The 15,256-nt window shown below is 59.9% G+C and overlaps 1 protein-coding gene across 10 annotated transcripts in view; it reads right to left on the bottom strand.

Moving 5' to 3' along the window:
• The window catches only part of KIF1A (kinesin family member 1A), a gene marked incomplete at both ends in the record, with an annotated part of 31,984 nt that extends 24,538 nt beyond the window's left edge, over nt 1-7,446 (bottom strand). For all 10 annotated transcript variants that reach the window (XM_080349339.1, XM_080349347.1, XM_080349346.1 and 7 more), the window contains 11 exons: nt 120-198; nt 307-382; nt 756-773; nt 1,051-1,116; nt 1,438-1,515; nt 1,901-2,012; nt 2,370-2,548; nt 2,746-2,811; nt 3,307-3,486; nt 3,585-3,661; nt 7,341-7,446. In XM_080349339.1, the coding sequence (XP_080205465.1) occupies nt 120-198; nt 307-382; nt 756-773; nt 1,051-1,116; nt 1,438-1,515; nt 1,901-2,012; nt 2,370-2,548; nt 2,746-2,811; nt 3,307-3,486; nt 3,585-3,661; nt 7,341-7,446 (1,037 nt within the window). The remainder of the gene's footprint in view (nt 1-119; nt 199-306; nt 383-755; nt 774-1,050; nt 1,117-1,437; nt 1,516-1,900; nt 2,013-2,369; nt 2,549-2,745; nt 2,812-3,306; nt 3,487-3,584; nt 3,662-7,340) is intronic.
• Nucleotides 7,447-15,256: the final 7,810 nt, after the last annotated feature.

Genomic DNA, 15,256 nt, shown 5'->3' on the forward strand with positions numbered 1-15,256 from the left:
AACAGCACTTCCCCATCCAGGGATGCCACAGAGGTGAGGAGAGCACATGGCAGGTGCTTGGGTTTCAGGGCCACCCCTGCCCTCACTCCCTGTGGGGAGACAAGGGTACTTCTTCCTACCTGAGGGTGCTGAGCGTCTCGTCATAGTTGATGTCAGCAGGACTGAGAGCAGCAACCATGGCTGTCCTGGAGTTGCCCCCTGCCCACAAAGATACACTTGCATCAGGGAGAAATTAATTGCCACGCCAGCTGTCCCCCACCATTCAGTGCCTGCTGCCAGGCCCGGAGCTCCCACTCATGTCCTCACCTAGGTTCTCCCGCAGCAGCCAGGTCAGCACTGAGTCGCGGTAGGGAATGAAATCTGTCTTCTTCTTCTTTTTGTTCTGGGGGATGAAGAGCAGATGGAAGGGCTGTCAGGCTTCCTGCTTGCCTCAGGGGGAAGATGGCAACCAGATCCCAGACACGGGGACTCAGAGGAGAATGGCCTGCCCGACTATTGTGATCTCGGGCAGCTCTGCTCAGCTTCACAGGTCATGCCTGTGAAGTGCTCTGCCTGGGCTGGGTGGGTGTTTAATGCCAGGTACCGAGAGCCACAGGGTGAGGAGGGTGATGAGTATACAGAGGGCTTTGTCAGCCCCCAGAAGAAGTGTGGCTTGGGTCTGGGCAGAGCCTGAGTCCCAAACCATCTGCAACACACTCCCACTCACCTGTGCTAAAAAAACAAACCCTCCTCCCCAGCCTGGCCAGGGTACCTACCTTGTTCGGCCCAGAATCCTGCAAAGAAAGTAGAAAGACTTTAAGTGAGCTGTTCCCTGCCTTGGCACCCACCACAGCTCCCCATCCCCCACGCAGAAAGTGGCTGGCGCAGGTCCCCATGGAGATGGCAGCCTCACCAGCCCTGGGAACAGCTTGGGAGGTGTCTGCCTGTCCCTGTATCTGCCTGTCCCATGTATGTGCCAGGACGCCCCATCCCTTGGTGCTGAGCCCATCCCTGCTGAGTTGAGCCCATTCCCCTGCAGGGCCATCGCTCGTCTGTGATCCAGCTACCTACCATTTCAGCCAGGGCAGAGATGACTTTCCCCAGTGTGGTCAAGGACTTGTTGATGTTTGCTCCTTCCTGGAGGAGAGAGGAAAAGCCCAGATGCTCAGGCCCCATTTCAGAGCGGCACTAAAGCCCAGCACACCAGGAAGATGGGGAAGTCCCAGTATGGGGTGGGCAAAAAGCAGCTGGTCTTACTGGATAACCAATACTTCCCAGCTGGGACTCACGGACCCCGGTGGAAATGGCACTGGGCAGCTTTCAGACAAAATCCTTTGAAGGATTTTGGCAACGTAGTGGGCAAGGAACCAGGCAAGGAAAGAAGACGTAACAGCTGGGGATGAGGGGGCAGGACACGGTGTCCCTGCCAGCAGAAGGGAACTTCATGCCATCTCTCACCTTTAGTCTTGTGCCCTTCGCACCGGTGGAGTCAGCTCGCTCACTCCCTGCCAGGTCCACCAAGCTGATTTTGCTGACCTACAGGCAGAGATGAGGCTGTCAGCCCCAGCTGGCACAGCAGACTGAGGCCAAGCACGTAGTGGAGGAGGGAATGGAAACTTCTTGCAAAGTGATACTGCTCTGAAGGCAGAGGTGTGCTCTGTGGGGCTGCCTTGCCAGGATTTGGCCAGGAGCAGGGTTAACATCCTTGCAGGCAGGGCTGGAGGGCACCAGCTTCCAAATACCCTGTCCAAGGGCCAGTCCCTCAAGGGATCACGAGCCCAGTGTGTGCCTGGGTCTTATCTCCATCCTGTTTCAACCCTCCATCAGGCTGCACCATCCCATCACAAATGCTATTGACAGCATACAAAGCCCTTCCTGGGCCCATGTGGGTTCCCTCAGGTGGTCCAGACTCTGGTCTCACCTTCTCAGTGGTGATGTCTGTCTCGGCATCATGCCGCTTCTGTGTGAAGATGATGTTGAACACGGCATGGGAGCGGCTGCTGGTCTCATTCATGTTGGTGGCAGCCACCGTGCTGCAGGGAGAGGAGGACAGGGAGGTATGAGACCCTGCAGGGGACACTGGAGTGGCTGGCACTGGGGCAGGGCTCATTTCAGGACAGGGTACATGATGGGAAGGCAAGTCTGGAGGACAAGAGAGGACTCTGGGAGGAGATGTACAGAAGTCCAGGCTTCCTCCTGCTGTCCCCAGTACGTTTTGAGAGCAGGAAAGAGGTAAGATGAAAATAAGTGGGAGGTACCCAGCGCTCAGACAGGAGGGGACTGCCACCTCCAGAGCAGCCAGACGGGCAAAGCAAGGAAGTTAAGCAGGACTTCCTGTAAATGTCTGCAGGCTCTCCAAATCCTGGCTATCTCCTGCTCCCCCAACTCACCGGGCCTTGTTCCCAGAGTCCATGAGGTCTTGGATGTCATTGTAGGAGGTCACAGCCAACTTGGAAAGGTCTTCAACATATGGACCCATAAGGGGATGCTCCCTCACACGCAGGTTCCCCTTGTTCTTGGGATTCAGGAGGTCCCTCACACGCTCACAGTATATCTCCATGTAGCTCACCTAGAGCAGAGGGCACGGGCAGGGCTAGTGGCCAGCAGGATGTGGACAGGCAGCATGTAGGCAAAATCAGGCCCTGCCCACCATTCCCACCCCACCCACAGGGATGGGACCCCCCAAAGAGAGGTCTGCACACCAGCATGGCTTGCAGAACCAGGTGGAAGCCTGGAGCCACACTAGGCAGGCAATGGGGTGCCTACCTCCACGGAGTAGGACATGTTGTCGTTCGTTGTGTCATTGATGCGGGAGAAGAGGTCCTCGCACAGCTGTGGACAGAAGAGCCAGAAGGATGCTCTTGCTTGGGGTGCCCAGGTCACAGGGATTTCTACCCTCTCACCCCAAAAAACAGAGCACCTGAGTGCTGGGACAGCCCCTGAGGAGTTGGCAGAACACCCCTCCGCACTGATATAGGTGGCTCAGCATCCCTAGAAACCCCCTGGTGCCCTGCTGGGCCAGCACACAGCAGCTCTCAGCAAGCACAGCCGGTGGGGGCTCGGCACTTCAACTACCGCTACTCACAAATACCAGCTTCATGTGGCCAGACTGGAGTTCATCCCATTTTAGAGGAGTCTGGCATGACCCTCCTTGTCCCCTCACCCTCTGGCAGGCCCTGCCAGCTCGCTGGAGCAGCAGGGCTGTGGTAGACACTGGTAAAGCCTGGCCCCACTCCCACCTTGCTCCCTTCTTCCCTCCACGCTCCACTTTTCCCTTGGGCATCCTGCTGGGACCAGGGAACAAGGCAGCTTTTCACCAGGGGGTACCTGTGGGATGATGCCTTGCTGGTCCTTCTCCTGTTTCCCCATCATGGTGTAGGATTTTCCAGCACCCGTCTGCCCATAAGCGAAGATGCAGACATTATAGCCTTCAAAGGCATGTTGCAACATTTCCTCGCCAATGTCTCGGTACACTTGCTTCTGAGATGCATAGTTGATGTCTGCAGGCTGCATAGAGGAGGGAGACATGGAGAAGCTTTGCAAAGAGGTTCTCCTGCCTCTCCCAGCCCAGTGCTCCAGGCGGGCTCAGGCCCCCTGCTTCTTACCGTGGTGTGGGACCAGTAGGAATAGTCAAAGCTGAAGCTTTTTGGTGTCTCTTTAGGCTGCTTTGGGTTCAGGATAGCTAGGGGAAACAGATGGGAACATGAGGTCACCCAGCTGCCTGTGGTATCCCCATCATCCGCATCCCACTCATGAGGGGAGAAGGGTGATGGGGTGCAGTCCAAAATGGTCCTGGAAAGCAGGACCAGCACCCTCCAGCTCTGCAGATGGGTCCAGAGACCCCAGACCCCAACAGACCCAGCAGAGGAGGCAGGTGCCACAGCCCAGTAGAGCCTGCAGCAGCCCAGGGAGCAGGGCAGAGCCTTGCCCAAAACATCCCGCTGGGCACAGCACGGGGGAAACAGCTCCTTGCCTCCAGCTCCTTCCTGCTCTGGCACCTGCTGTGACAGCTTGGCACCAGCACGGGAGAGGCACAGCTTCCCTCAGCCAGGGAGGCCGTGCCCACAGCGGCACACGTTGGTGCTGCGGGTGAGAGCAGCTGCCATCCCACCGGCCTCCCCCAGGCCCCTTCCAGCTCCTGCCTCTCCTCCCCAGAGGAGGGTGATTAATGCGCTACACTGCCAGAGGAAACAAGAGCCTGCTTTTTCCCATCCCCTGGTGAAAAGGACGTTGCCATGGAAATTGCAGACTGCATCGCTTCTCTTCCTTGCTCACCGCTTCCCCTCACCCCCTGTAGAGCATTTACGATGGGTTTTTTCCTGAAATAACAGATGCTTCAGAAGAAACCCAAACCAGCACAGTAATCACGAGATCCAGCCACCAGCTATGTTAGGCAACATTGAAATGCCCTTGCAGGCTGGCGCAGCACAGCTCCCATGCCCACAGCCCCCAGCTGCTCCCCGCCACTGCTGGGGGCGAGGAGGCCGCGCAGCACCAAGGCCGACGGAGCCCCCTCCACTGGAGCCCCAACCTGCCCTGCCCCAGGGCTGGGACTTGGCCAAGGCTCACGCCCGCTCAGGATTCAAGCTGGGACCCTCCCAGCAGCCCCAGGCATGGCACAGCCTGCTCCCCATGGGCTCAGATGTGCCAGCACATGGCATAATGAATATGGATGCTTTCTGCTCCAAATTCCTTCTCCATTGCCACAATGGATTCTCCCTCAGGAGCGACTTGCCACTTCTGTCCTGAGACCCATCCATCCCTGCCTGCAAAGGCAGCGAGGCAGCATTCAACAGGTAGGAAGGGGGGTCAAGATCCAGCCCTGACCACAAAACAGCAGCATGGTGCTGCTCAAACGCCCCTTTCCGTGGGCAGGAGGCCAGCTCCAGCAGCAAAGCGGGGCTGGGTGCTGGCTCCATGCCTGCTCTCCTGCCTGCTGGAGCCAGCGTGACTCAGGTGCTCCGGATGCCTCCTGCGTCCCAGGCAGACTAATTACCAAAGCCAGAGCTGCTCTCTCAGGAAAAAAGGGCTGGGAAATGACATCTCAGTAGCAATTGCCCATCCCACAGATGCAAACGGAGATCTGGAGGTCTGAAAGGGCACCAGGCCTTTCTGGGCAGCTCAGGCAGCCATAGGGGTGCCCATCCCTGCCCATGCCTGGCTGGTGTGTTGAGTGAGGGCATGTGAGCAGCCATGGCAGAGAGGCAGGCACAGAGGCCACGTGAGAAGTCAGGTGGAACTTCTGTGATGTCTCCTGGCATTCACCTGGCAGCTCTGTCATGCCATCCACCCCTCCCTGCCCTCTCCTCGGGTCTGTCTCTGCCCTGCAGAGGTGGCCCTTGCCAGAGCAAACTGGAGCATCACCCCACTAAAAATGAGTCCAACAGGGGTAAAAGCAGGAGCAAGCAGGATGTGGCTGCACAAGGCAGCTGTTCTGCATCCAAGTGCCAGCCCACACCGGGCACAGGGTGGAGGAGCAGCCGGGGATGGCGCCGAGCAGCTCCGGTCATCCCAGCTGCAGTCGCCCAGCTGGCCCGGGGGGCCAGGGACCAGGACACGGGGGAGAAGGGTGCACACTGAGAGCAGCAGACCTCCCACCCCTGAGCTGAAACACTCTCCCCATGCCCCTTCCATTCGCATTTATTTGCCCCCACATGGCTGGATGCCACTGGTGGGTTATCCTCTCCTGTGACCAGGCATCCCACAGCTTTTGCAAAGCTGCTGCAAAAGATTCATGCTACAACCAAAGAGGATTAAAAAAGCAGGGGTGCAGGAGGAAGACAGACATACAGACAAGAGGGGGAGGTGGAAAACATCTGGAGATGACCCTTGTCTTTGCCCTGAAGAGCCAGTGGCACGGCAGAGCATAGCAAGTGGGCAAGCACCAAGCAGGATGAAACCCAGGACCCACAAGAGAGAAAATAATAGCCGTATTTTAAGGCCTGCAGAGGCACGGCTCCAGCTGGAGAATACTAATGGCCTCGTGGGATGAAAGCCGGGGTCCCTTCCTCGCTGTCCTGGTGGGAGCTGGCAGAAGAGGGGCCGGGGGTGTCAGTGCCCGGGCTGGTCCCCACGGAGGAGGGACATCAGGGAAACAAAGCAGCAGTGTTGGCAGGTGGCTGCGGCACAGGGAGCCAAGGGGGCAGCGGCTGCAAGTCTGGGGGAAAAGGAGAGCGGAGAAGAGCTGACCCCTTCCTGCCCGGGCCCCCACTGCCCACCATGGGGCTTAATGAATTAGGCAGAACAACCTGCCCCACCCCAGTATGTGCAGGGTTCTCTGCAAATAATCCCAGGAAGGGGGAAACTTGCTCTCACTCCCGCAACACATTTATTTTTGGCTTCTATGCAAGGAGCCAGGAGGCCAAGACAGTCCTGCTCTGAGGAGCTGGGAGGGGAGAGCAGCCAGCACCACCAGCATCCTCCTGCCTCCCTCAGCCGGCATGAGAAGCAGGAACGAGTCCCGCTGCACCTTCCCCCCAGCCCCCCAGCCAAGGGGATTAGCCGAGGGCTTGTCCATTCGTGGAGATAAACCTCGCTGTCAGCAAAAGGCTGGCCAGGGCGCTGCCCCTGCCCACAGCCCTGCCAGCCCTCCCCAGCACCAGCAGAGGACAAGGGGCCTGGGGCAGGGCCTGGGGGCAGATTGGTCTGAGCAAACGTGGCCATAGTGGAGTTGGGGGATGCCCGATGCTCCTGACTTGGGCCTGGAGCATGGCAGGTCCCCTCCAGCCCTCACGGCCAGAAGAGAAGCGTCCCTGGTGGCACCCAGGCCCAGGCATGCGTGTAGGTCCTGCTGGGCCAGAAAGGCTCCCTCGCTGTCAGGGGAGCATCCCTGTGCACCCAGGCAGGGGGAGACACCCAGGACCCCAGAGGCTGGCAGATGCTGCCTCCAGACCCTGCTTCCATTCCTGCTCCCCAGGCCTAGGACGTGTGGGGGACCTGGCGAGGTCACAGAGCCACCCTGCACCCTCGGGTGCCCTCCTCGCCCTCCCTCCCACCGGGCTGTGGTGGCCACCTGGCAGAGCACTGCGGGGGTGGCTGGAGCTGCTGCTTCACCCACTGCCACTGGTGACGCAGGAAGCCCCGGGCAGGCAGGCAGGGAGGGAGTTATTTCAGATGTTGTCCCATCCGCAGGCTTCCAGAGCCAAAGACGAGGGATTCAGCTGCCTTTCCCACCCCATACTTCCAGTAGCCATTATTTAAGGAGGGGCAATGCTGGATGGGCTCATACGGGACAGGAAGCCCCAAGCCCCCATGCTACATCCCCCCTTCCCCAAGCATGCCGTTCCCTCTGCAAATCCCACTCCCGCCTCTCCATCCTGACGATGCAGTGGAGCCCCTCTACTCCTGACACCGGCACTCACTGGTGGTGCTTCCCGACATCTGGATAATGCATTTGGATTCCCGGCTCATCTCCCGGGAGTTGAAGGGCCGGACGCGCACCGCCACCTTCACGGATGCTCCCGCCATCGCGCCGGCCAGAGGTGGGTTCTGCTAGCGGGGAGCAGTGGCTGTCCTGCAAGGAGGGAAGAAAAGGGGGTTAGGAAAGCTTGCATCCCAATCCCCATCTCACGGCTGTTACGGAAAAATGAACAGAAAGCCTGTGCAGTGAAAACTCCTGGGAAGACCTTTGCCCAAAAAGATGATGGTTTTTTTCATCCCTCAATCTGCCCACGTTTTGCCTGTCCTGCCTCCCCTTTGTATCTTGGGTCAGAACCCTCTGCTTGGTCCCAGGGAAGCACCCAGAGCCTCTATCACCCTGCAGCATCACTCGCTGGGCACCCACAGCAGGGGACAGGGCTACGCAAGCACTGTCAGTATCAGCGTGACCCCCGAGGAGCAGTTTTTCCATCCCAGGGTGCAGAGGGCACTGAGCAGGTAGCCTCTCACTTGCAAGCAAGCCCACAACCCTCTGCCCATTGCTCAAGCTTCCTGCCTCTGCTCCAGCCCCAGCAGAGCAGGGACTGGGCAGCAGGATTGGGTAGAGGAGGAGTGGAAAACTATGGAATTCATGCTGAGAAAGGAGGCGGCTGTTGAACACAACTGCTGGTATTTGCCTCTCATTCAGCTCCCGGCAAAAGGAGAAGCGCAGCGTCAGCAGGAGCAGCACCAGCCAGCAAGTCAGTGGCGATCGCATTCAGCTCAAGCTCCCAGCTCATGTTCATTTTTCCACTCCTTTTGCTGATAAATTATTAATCACAAACCTTCACAACACAAAACAAACAGCTCTCTAATGTCTCCCCAGAACAGCTGCCCATCCCAGCATTAGTGTCTAGGCTCTCTGCAGCCAGTCCCACCTTTCCCAAGCCCCAGTTAAGCCTCACTAGCATTGGCCAGAAAACAATGCTGGGGTCCTTCCCTTGACTGCTGGGTCCCTCAATATCAGCCCTGAAGACATCCCCTTCCTGCCTTCTAACATCCCCTCTCCTGCCGGTTCCCTGCTCCCTGCCTGCCCACGCTGAGCCTGCCAGTGGAAGAGGAGCTGAGCACCTGCAGCACAGGCAGGCACTGGCTCCTCTGGCATCCCTGCCTGTGGGACTCCAGCTACGGTGTTTGCAAATGCCCTGGCAGGTTTTGAGCTTGGCCTTTGCCAGTGGGATGCTCGCTGTGGGAGGAAGGAGATCAGGAGCGAGCAACGGCATAGCTCTGGCTACATGGACCATGACCCAAACGAAGTGGAGCAGTAACGGGTCCTCAACATGAGATGGGTTTTCCCATGGTGGAAATGAAAAATACAACTGAATTTGTGGAAAAGGAGGAAAAAACAAAAATAACACAACAAAAAAGAAAAAATAAATCCACAGAATGGAAAGTGTCCCAAGAGAAGGGAATGGCTTCAAAACTAAGGTTTGACAGCAATGGTTTCATTTCTAAAGGGAGTGGGAGGAAAAACAACGTATGCTCTACCCAAAAACAGGTGTATTCATGGCACAGTGGAGAAATGCACAGCCAGAAAGTATTGTAAGCTTGGTGCTGTCTTTCAAAAGCACTTCACCTGTTTTAGAAGTGAGCCTGCATCCCTGACAGCAGGAGGACAAATGTTCTCCCACTAGAGTTCCCAAACCCTCCTCTTACCACCCTGCGGAGATGGCTCCAGAGCTCCCACAATTGCAGCCTTAAATCCCACCAGCTCCACAGTTCAAGCATGTGGTCTCAGGCTTTCTTGAGCATGAATTATTTTAAGTGGGCATTTAACACCACCATTGAGTCCCTGAGCCAGCGAGCAGGCCAACCAGCCTCTGTCTTCCCCACTCTGCTGCTTTCTCAGATGGGGGAGAAAGGAAATATTAAACAGGACTCCTTGCCAAAGGCAAATGTAAAAGTTGGTTTTCCCACAAAAGGGCAGGATATATTCCCCGGTGGAAGAGCCGTATCCTCACAAGGCCACTGGCTTGAGCTGCTCCACCCTGTGATACGGCTGGCACTCAGGGACAATGGATCCACCGCTGGGCTAAACCCCAAGCAGGACCTGACAACTGACCGTGTCAAATGCTTCCCTGTCTTCCCCCTGCCTTGCACTGTCTCCAGCTCTCAGGGCTGCACAGAGGTCGGCCAGGTCCACAGGCTCGCACCTTGTGGCACAGCCCTCGGCAAGAGCCACAGGCATGGCACACCCACCACCAACCATCACTTCCTGCAAAGAAGCACCGGTTTCTCTTCTGTCCCGCTTTTCCATGCACCTCGTCTTTCTGTGTGCTCTCCATGGGTGGCTGCCTGCCCTCCTCTGCCAGGAGTGCCCCCCACACCAGCACCCCCCACAGACAGCCCTTGCTGGCTGTGAGGAGCCTCCTCCTCCCCAGCAGAACCTTTCCTCTCTCCCCGCCAACTCCATGCTCACATCCCAGTGTATTCCCAGCAAGCCATCCAGCTTGCCCAGCCCAGCAGCACAGGTTCCTCTCCCTGCCTGCATTCCCTGCTGCAGAGCCACAAGCTTGGCTCCATTTTCTGTCTCCATCCATTTCCTTCAGCTTCCTTGGTTGGCAACGCCCCGCTTCCCTCCTGCTGCTCTGCAGCTCTCCAGTCCCGTCTCTGCCACAGTGACACAGGGACCCCAGACCCCACAGCCCCCTGGGGAACGCCGACAAGCCCCCGGCCCAGCTCCTTCCCCTGACTCTTTACTTTCCCACCTCGGACACGGGGAGGAATTCAGCTCGCAGCCCACGTAACGTGGTAGCACCGCCAGCCGCCACTGGCCACAGGCGCTCAGCATCCCGCAGAGCGGGGCCATGCTGCAGCAGGCAGGCCGCAGGCAGGGGCAGGCAGACGGAGCCCAGCCAGGTCACTCTGCCCGGGAGCAATCAGCCGCTGCCTGCTTAATCCGCCATCGAGCGAAATTCAATAACCCGCTATCAGCCTTTCACCGAGAGTCGGCCAGGACCGCGGCCCCGCTTCCCGCTCCCTCCCTGCCTCTTCCCAGGGCCATCGTGCACACAAGGGACTCAGCAGAGGAGGACAGCAGACTCCCTCGGGCCATGGTGCCAGCAGGCTCATACAGACCTGCCCCCCAGCTCTGCAGGGCATCTCTTCCCCCTTCACCCCGCTGCTCTCTGCCCATCCCTACCAGCACACCCGCCAGCGCTCGATGATGAGCGAAAGGCCTAGAGAGTGATGATTAACTGGATCAGCTAAGATTAATTGGGTAGAGATTAGCTAACAAGAGCTCTCTTAAATACGGGGCTACCGACTGGCAGCTACCCTGTCACTGCCGAGAGGTGACCAACGGGCCAGGGAGCATCATCTCCAAGTGTCACCTGCAGTGAACTCTTCCCCTAAGGATGCTGCAGGTGCACTGGGTGCTGCAGGACACAAGGGTTCAAGTGATGCTAACATGGGTTGGTATGGCCAGGATGTCCCATTCCCTGTCCCCAGCACGGGGCAGGAGCTGCCTTGCCAGGGCTGCAGGCAGCTGTGGCAGATGAAGAGCTGCTTGCACTGAGGGAAATCCGAGGCGAGTTTCTTCTTTTGTCTGCCTGCATCCCCACATCACCTCAGCAGTGAAGGGCTGCGTCTCCTGAGCCATGGTGCTCTCAGCTGCCAACAGGCTTTGTTTTAATAAGCCCTTCCCCTGCACCCCTCGTTGGAGCCCCCGGGCTCCATCTGGGACTGTGGGACCCTGCCGTCCCTCTGGGGACAACGGGGACAGTGGGGGACCCTAGGGGCAGCTGGCCCAGATGACGCAGCACCATTGGCGCCTGCCAGCTGAGCCCGGGGCTGCTCCCCACTCGCCTCCCGCTCCACGCAGGGCGATGGGCTGTGACGGTGCAGTTTTTCCCAGAGCAGCACCCATGAGTGTGGAAGCAGCTCAGAGGACAGCCGAGGGCAGAGGCAGGGCCCCCCCAGCCCCAGCTGAAAGCCCGGCCCTCGCTTCCCTGGCACCATTAGGGGCACTGTGCCTCCTCGCCCCGACGGGGGACATGGCTTCAGGGCAGCGGTTTTGGCTCACTATCAATGCAGATTAAATTTGCAGGTAGCAAATTTAAGGTCCTGGATGAGGGGGTTTGCTGCTGCAAAGGCAAGTCACCTCACACTCTGCCGCCCATTCCCTTCATCCTGTCTTCTGCACGCTAAAACCCCCAGTCGGGGGAAAGCCACACGGAAAAGGCAGCGAGCTCTGTCAGGTTACTGGTATGGCTGAGCACAGAGGGGTGGGCAGCTGGGGCTGGGGGGGGTAACACCAGGTCTCCCCCTGCCCCGGGTTGCGGCGCTGCAGCTCTGCCCACATACAGGGAGGTGGGGCGGTGGTGGCATCTGTGCCAGCGTCAGCTGCCACCTCCCAGACAAAATGGAGGTCAGCAGCGTGTGGGGATGGCACAGCCCACCACACCTCAGGCTGTACCCACGAGGTGGGTTCTGCTGCCCCCCAGCTCTGTGACACTGATGCCGCCTGCCAAGGGGCTGCTCTGGGCACTGGGGTGGGGAAGGATGGCCATGGGGTGCCAGGGGAGATGTTCGGCTGGCTCCTTGTCCTTCCTGAGCCTCACAGCCAAAGCGTGAGACCTGAGCAGGCAGGAGACCCCAGCACAGAGGGGGTCTGCAGGGTCTGGGGGAGGGGACGAGGAGGAGGAGAACAATGAGGCAGGTGCAGGGCTGCTCCCTGGGAGCCAGGGTGGCCAAGTGCAGGGCTCTACACCAGACCCTCCACCCAGGGACCACTCCCTCCTCCAGCCAGAAGCCATTGGTGCTGACTGGCAGTAACACGGCTGCCCTTGCCCAGCCGCCCCCAGGCACAAGGTCAGTAGCTGCAGCTCGTCCTTGTGGGGCAAGCGAGAGTCTCAGCTTTGCTGCGCCTTCACCAGCCACTCCCCTGCGGTGAGAGCCCCAGCCGAGGCACCCACTGCTCCCTTCAGCACCGTTGTTGACTCTGAAGCATAATGATGATGGCGCAAGATGGGTCAGCTTCGCGGCCAAAGCCACCTGCCTCGGCGGACAGAGTCCGTGTGCCCCCTCCCACGGGCTGCGGCGACGGCATCTTCCCCACCCAACCCAGGCTGGAGCCAGAGCCGCCGAAGGGTCGCCCCATGCCCAGACAGGCGCCCCCCGGCGGGATCTTTCTGGAAGCCGGGGTGGCACCCACCAGCCCCCGCCCGGCCCCCCTCCCCCGCGCCTCGGGGCGCCCCGCAAAATGGCTGCCAGCCGCAGCCCCCCGCCCCGCCGGACCTCCAGCGGGGCAGGTCCCGCGTCCCCCCGCCACGCCTCGCCGAGCCCCCGGCCCCGCCTCGGCCAGCGCCCGGGGATGGCACCCGTGTTGCCGCAGCCTCGCCCGGGCGCGCCAGGGCTTCCCCGTCCCGCACGGTGCTCGCCCGCCCCTACCTGTGCCCGTGCCCGGTTCGGCGGGCCGCAGCGCTCAGCCGTGGGCGGGGGGCGCCGGCATAAGGCCGAACCGCGCGGTGTGATGCGATGCGGTGCCGGCGGCGATGCCAGTGCCGGTGCGGGTGGCGGCAGCCCCGCCCCTGCGGTCCCCGCCCCGCCCCGCGCGCTGGTTGGCCGCCGCCGCCGCCCGGGAGAAAGGGGGGGACCGGCAGGGCGCGAGCGGGGATGGAGCGGTGACGTCAGCGCATCCCCCCCACCTCGGTCCGCGCTGCGGAACCGCCGCAAGGGCGCGGGCCGGGGCGGGGCCCCGCGTCACCGGGCAACCGTCGCCCGGCAACCGTCGCCTGGCAACGCCCCCCTCATCCCCGGTTTCCCCGGTTTCCCCGGGCGCGGTACCCCGTCCCGTCCCGCACGCTGTGACCCCTCCAGGGCTTCCCGCCGGCCCCGGCTCCAGCCCCCGGCGCTCAGCATCCACCTCGCTTACACACGGCAGCTGCTGCAGCCCCCGGGCTGCCGAGGCCCGAGCGCCGCAGCTCCAGGGCTGCACAGCCAGCTCCCGGTCCATCTGCACCAGGGAATTTAGACCCAGCACGGAAAGAAGATTATGCCTTTGCCACCAGATGTTTCCAGCAGCGCGTTCTCCTTCCCCCTCCGCACCAACCACAAAGCCATGTGTCCCCTCCCTGCCCCAGTCTTCCCCCGAAATGTTCCTGGAGCACAGGCAGCTCAGAGGTCATCATGCACCCACCTGCCACAGTGGTGCTGGGTCTCCAGCAGGTCTCTCCTGACGGTTTCAGTGATGCTGTGAGCATCCTGCAGCAATCCCAGCAAAGGGCAGTCAGCTCAGCCAGAGGAGCACACGACTGAGACACAGGATGAAGGGGCTGGCTTGGCACCTCTGGGGACACCAGGACTTCTTGTCCTCACTTTGGTAGATAATGACCAGGCAGCAGTACACAGGCTAACTATGGTTTCCCTCATCCAAGTGGTATCTGTCAGAGATGACCATCCAAGCCGCCTAGGCACAAATGTTCTTGGCCCCACATGCCTTCCTGAAATGGCTTCAGCTCCAGCCATTGGTGCCAGCTCTGCCAGGGGAGACTTTCCACCCCATAACCAGCACTGTGCCCTTGTGGCCAGGAAGCCAATGGTACCTGGGGTGGGTTAGAAGTGGGTGGTCAGTAGGTCAGAGAGGTTCTCCTGCCCCTCTGCTCTGCCCTGGGGAGACCACACCTGGAATATTGTGTCCAGTGGTCGCCCCTCAGTTCCAGCAGAACAGGGAACTGCTGGAGAGAGTCCAGCGCAGCCACCAAGATGCTGAAGGGAGTGGAGCATCTCCCGGGTGAGGAAAGGCTGAGGGAGCTGGGGCTCTGGAGCTGGACAAGAGGAGACTGAGGGGTGACTCATTCATGGGGATCAATATGGAAAGGGGGAGTGTCAGAGGATGGAGCCAGGCTCTTCTGGGTGACAACCAGTGACAGGACAAGGGGCAATGGGTGCAAACTGGAACACAGGAGGTTCCGCTTGAATATGAGAAGCAACTTGTTGGGGGTGAGGGTGTCAGAGCCTGGCCCAGGCTGCCCAGGGAGGTTGTGGAGTCTCCTTCTCTGCAGACATTCCAACCCGCCTGGACACCTTCCTGTGTAACCTCATCTGGGTGTTCCTGCTCCATGGGGGATTGCACTGGATGAGCTTTCCAGGGCCCTTCCCACCCCTGACACTCTGGGATTCTGGGATTCTGGGATCCTCAGCCTAAAGCTTTTCTCACTGAGTGGCTCCTCTGGCCAGGAACCTGCAACTGAACCTGCCACGAGCTGGCAGCAGGCAGCTCATTCACATTTCAGGGTGTGAATGGCAGAGAACGTGTCAGAGGATGGACATGATTCAGTGGACACGGGCACACAGGGCAGGTGACAGGCACAGCATATTGAACAGGCACATGTGGCCTGTGGCATCATCAGGATGAGCTGTGATGGCCGTGAGCCAGGCTGAGCCCGCAGAGCACAGCTCGCTGTGGCAAGCGCTGCACCCGTGTCCCACCCCATGGCTCTGCCCTTGTGCAAACCGTACTGATGGCCAACCTCCTCCAGCTGGCTGTCAGTTGGCCAGATGTTCTTCTGTAAGGCAAGTCCCTGGCCAGGGAGACCTGGCCAACAAGAGCTTTGTGCTGCTGGAGTGGTGGTGACTCTGGCAGCTGTGCTGGACCAGTCCCAGCACAACCATGGCACAGAAGCTGTGTGACCTAGAGCAGGGACCTCACCTGCTGGGATGGTGTTGGGAACCATCAACCATGGTGTCCTGGGAGCCATGGGGATGGAATCTGTGTGGGTGCTTGCCAGTCCCAGAGGCTGGCATGCCTGGGGAGCAACCCCCTCAGCACTAGTAAAGGGGACCCCTCAAAATGAGGAGGCTGAGACAGCAGGGACAGTTCTGGTGGCACATTAACCAGATAAGGAGGCGGCCAAGGGCA

Source organism: Nesoenas mayeri (assembly GCF_963082525.1).
Source record: "Nesoenas mayeri genome assembly, chromosome: 9".
NCBI lineage: Eukaryota > Metazoa > Chordata > Aves > Columbiformes > Columbidae > Nesoenas > Nesoenas mayeri.